This window comes from Diaphorina citri, unplaced genomic scaffold, assembly GCF_000475195.1.
Source record: "Diaphorina citri unplaced genomic scaffold, Diaci psyllid genome assembly version 1.1 scaffold45441, whole genome shotgun sequence".
Taxonomy (NCBI): Eukaryota; Metazoa; Arthropoda; class Insecta; order Hemiptera; family Psyllidae; genus Diaphorina; species Diaphorina citri.
In genome coordinates this window covers 18,320-20,370 of record NW_007422761.1, presented here as the reverse complement: position 1 = coordinate 20,370, position 2,051 = coordinate 18,320, and the positions used below count along the sequence as shown (strand labels likewise).

The 2,051-nt window shown below is 39.6% G+C and overlaps 1 protein-coding gene across 1 annotated transcript in view; it reads left to right on the top strand.

Moving 5' to 3' along the window:
• Positions 1 to 39: 39 nt before the first annotated feature.
• Positions 40 to 2,051, top strand: part of LOC103523837 (vitellogenin-like) — a 17,386-nt gene continuing 15,374 nt past the window's right edge. The window contains exons 1-4 of the mRNA XM_017449335.1: positions 40 to 296; positions 475 to 727; positions 877 to 1,171; positions 1,319 to 1,511. Coding sequence (XP_017304824.1) covers positions 47 to 296; positions 475 to 727; positions 877 to 1,171; positions 1,319 to 1,511 — 991 coding nt within the window. The 5' untranslated portion in view covers positions 40 to 46. The remainder of the gene's footprint in view (positions 297 to 474; positions 728 to 876; positions 1,172 to 1,318; positions 1,512 to 2,051) is intronic.

The window sequence follows — 2,051 nt, the reverse complement described above, 5'->3', positions numbered from 1 at the left end:
TGATGATTCTATTAATTTAATAATTATTTCTTTACAGCTCAATGTCATGACTGCTAGTGTCAGCGACTTATTGGGATTGTTGGAAAACCAATTCAGTACCGAAGAATCCAGAAGACAAGAAAAGAACGCCAAACAATCTTCCAACAACGACTCACACTCTACCGAAAAGATTGCCCAGATGTTGAACATCAAGAGAGAACAAGCCGAACAAGTTGAAGCTCAAATCTACGCAACCATCTTCGGAGGAAACAGACTCTTCGCTTTTGACAACCACACCGTAGAACAGATCCCAAGAAGTGAGTGCCCCTACAAACATCATATTCTCAATCGATAAAGTTCTTAGATTCTAAATCAAATTCTTGAATCACTCGCTAATTTTATTGAATAGATAACATCCGAAATCCAAAAAATAATAGAAAAAACTTTGCGGTGGTTATTAACCCAAATATAATTATTTCATTTTTATCATTTTAGCCCTCAAGGCCGTTGCCGCTCAACTCCAAAACGGACAAAACTTCAACTACACCAAATTGTACAACAGCTTTGTTATCAACGTTGGCTTCCCCACCGCTATGGGTCTTCCCTTCCAATTCTCTTACAAAAAGACCAACTTGGTTTCCGTTGGAGGAGAAATGAAACTCAAGACTCACCCCAGCTTAGTCGAAGGAAATGACCGTCAAGTTGCTGTACCCAACACTGCCAACGTCACTGTTGAAGCTCAACTGTTGTAAGTATAAACTAATCAATGGAAATTGCTTGAAACAGATCTTTTTTCTGAACTTCTCATGATTATTATAGTACTGTAACTTTTGAATTTCAATACATATTTGTCTCTCAAGGTAACTAAGCTTCATGAAATGTGACCCATTTTTACAGGTACGCCGGTAAGGGACAATCAAAGATCAGTTTCATCACCCCCAACAACCAACAACGTTACATTGCTGGAAACAACAAATACTTCCAAGTCAACATTCCCATCAAGGCTGCCGCTGACTTAGATTTACAAAACAATCAAGTTGCCTTCAAGGTCGAACCTTTGAACAAGAACAAGGAAGAGAAAATCTTCATCGCCACCCAACACCCATACACCACCATCCAAAACATCCTCAACTTGACCCCAGCTGAAAAATCACAAAACACCAAGGACATCAGCGTCAGAAAAACTAGAGAGGTAAGTGAAAGCCATCATCAGCATAAGTGTTAAATCAAGAGCGATATAAGTGAGGACTATTCGAATTAGGGTGTAAATTCGGGACATAAACCACCACAATTGTGAGGCATGAAATTAATTACAATGTTTCTTCAATTTTACTTCCAGTGGACCCAAACTTACGGAGAATCCAGCACTGGAGTTGCCATGAAAGTTCACTACAACGGTGAAGACAAAGCTGCTGACCTCTCATCCTTCTTGAGCATCCATGCAAGGGTCATGACCTTACACTCCTATGCCTCCGCCTTGTTGACAACTTTCAACGTTGAATCAACAGGACACAGATTCATTGTTTCCACATGCCCAAAAATCATCTGCCAGTATTAGATCTGACGCAGCTACAGAAACCAACGAAGAAGCAGACTGAGAAACGCTGACAAAAACAACAATGACAATGCTAACAACAGTCCTCTGGCAAGCTAGAGCTTCATCCGCTTTCCCATCCACCCCATCCAAAAATGGCACGCTGAAAAACGCCAGAAGAACTCTTACACAAAGCACTTCTGGGAATCAAGGTAGATATTACGATCCTCTCTACCACTACTTTTATTTATGATATATATATATATATTAGTACCATTATTCCATGATTAATACATGATATTATATATTTCTTCTAAAAGTTTGGTTCTATGTTTGTTTTCTTGGATCAGATGGCTGTTCGCTACTGTTGTTTGATCTCTGATCCGAACGAATGGTTAAAACAACAACTCGTCATATGTTGAGGCTGCTGCATTGCCAAGAGCGCCCAGTTGACAAGAATTCCAATTCCTGTTCTTCTACCATGGCTTCTCGAGCTCAACTCATCCAAATGTTGAAGAATATGAACAAATTTCGCTAT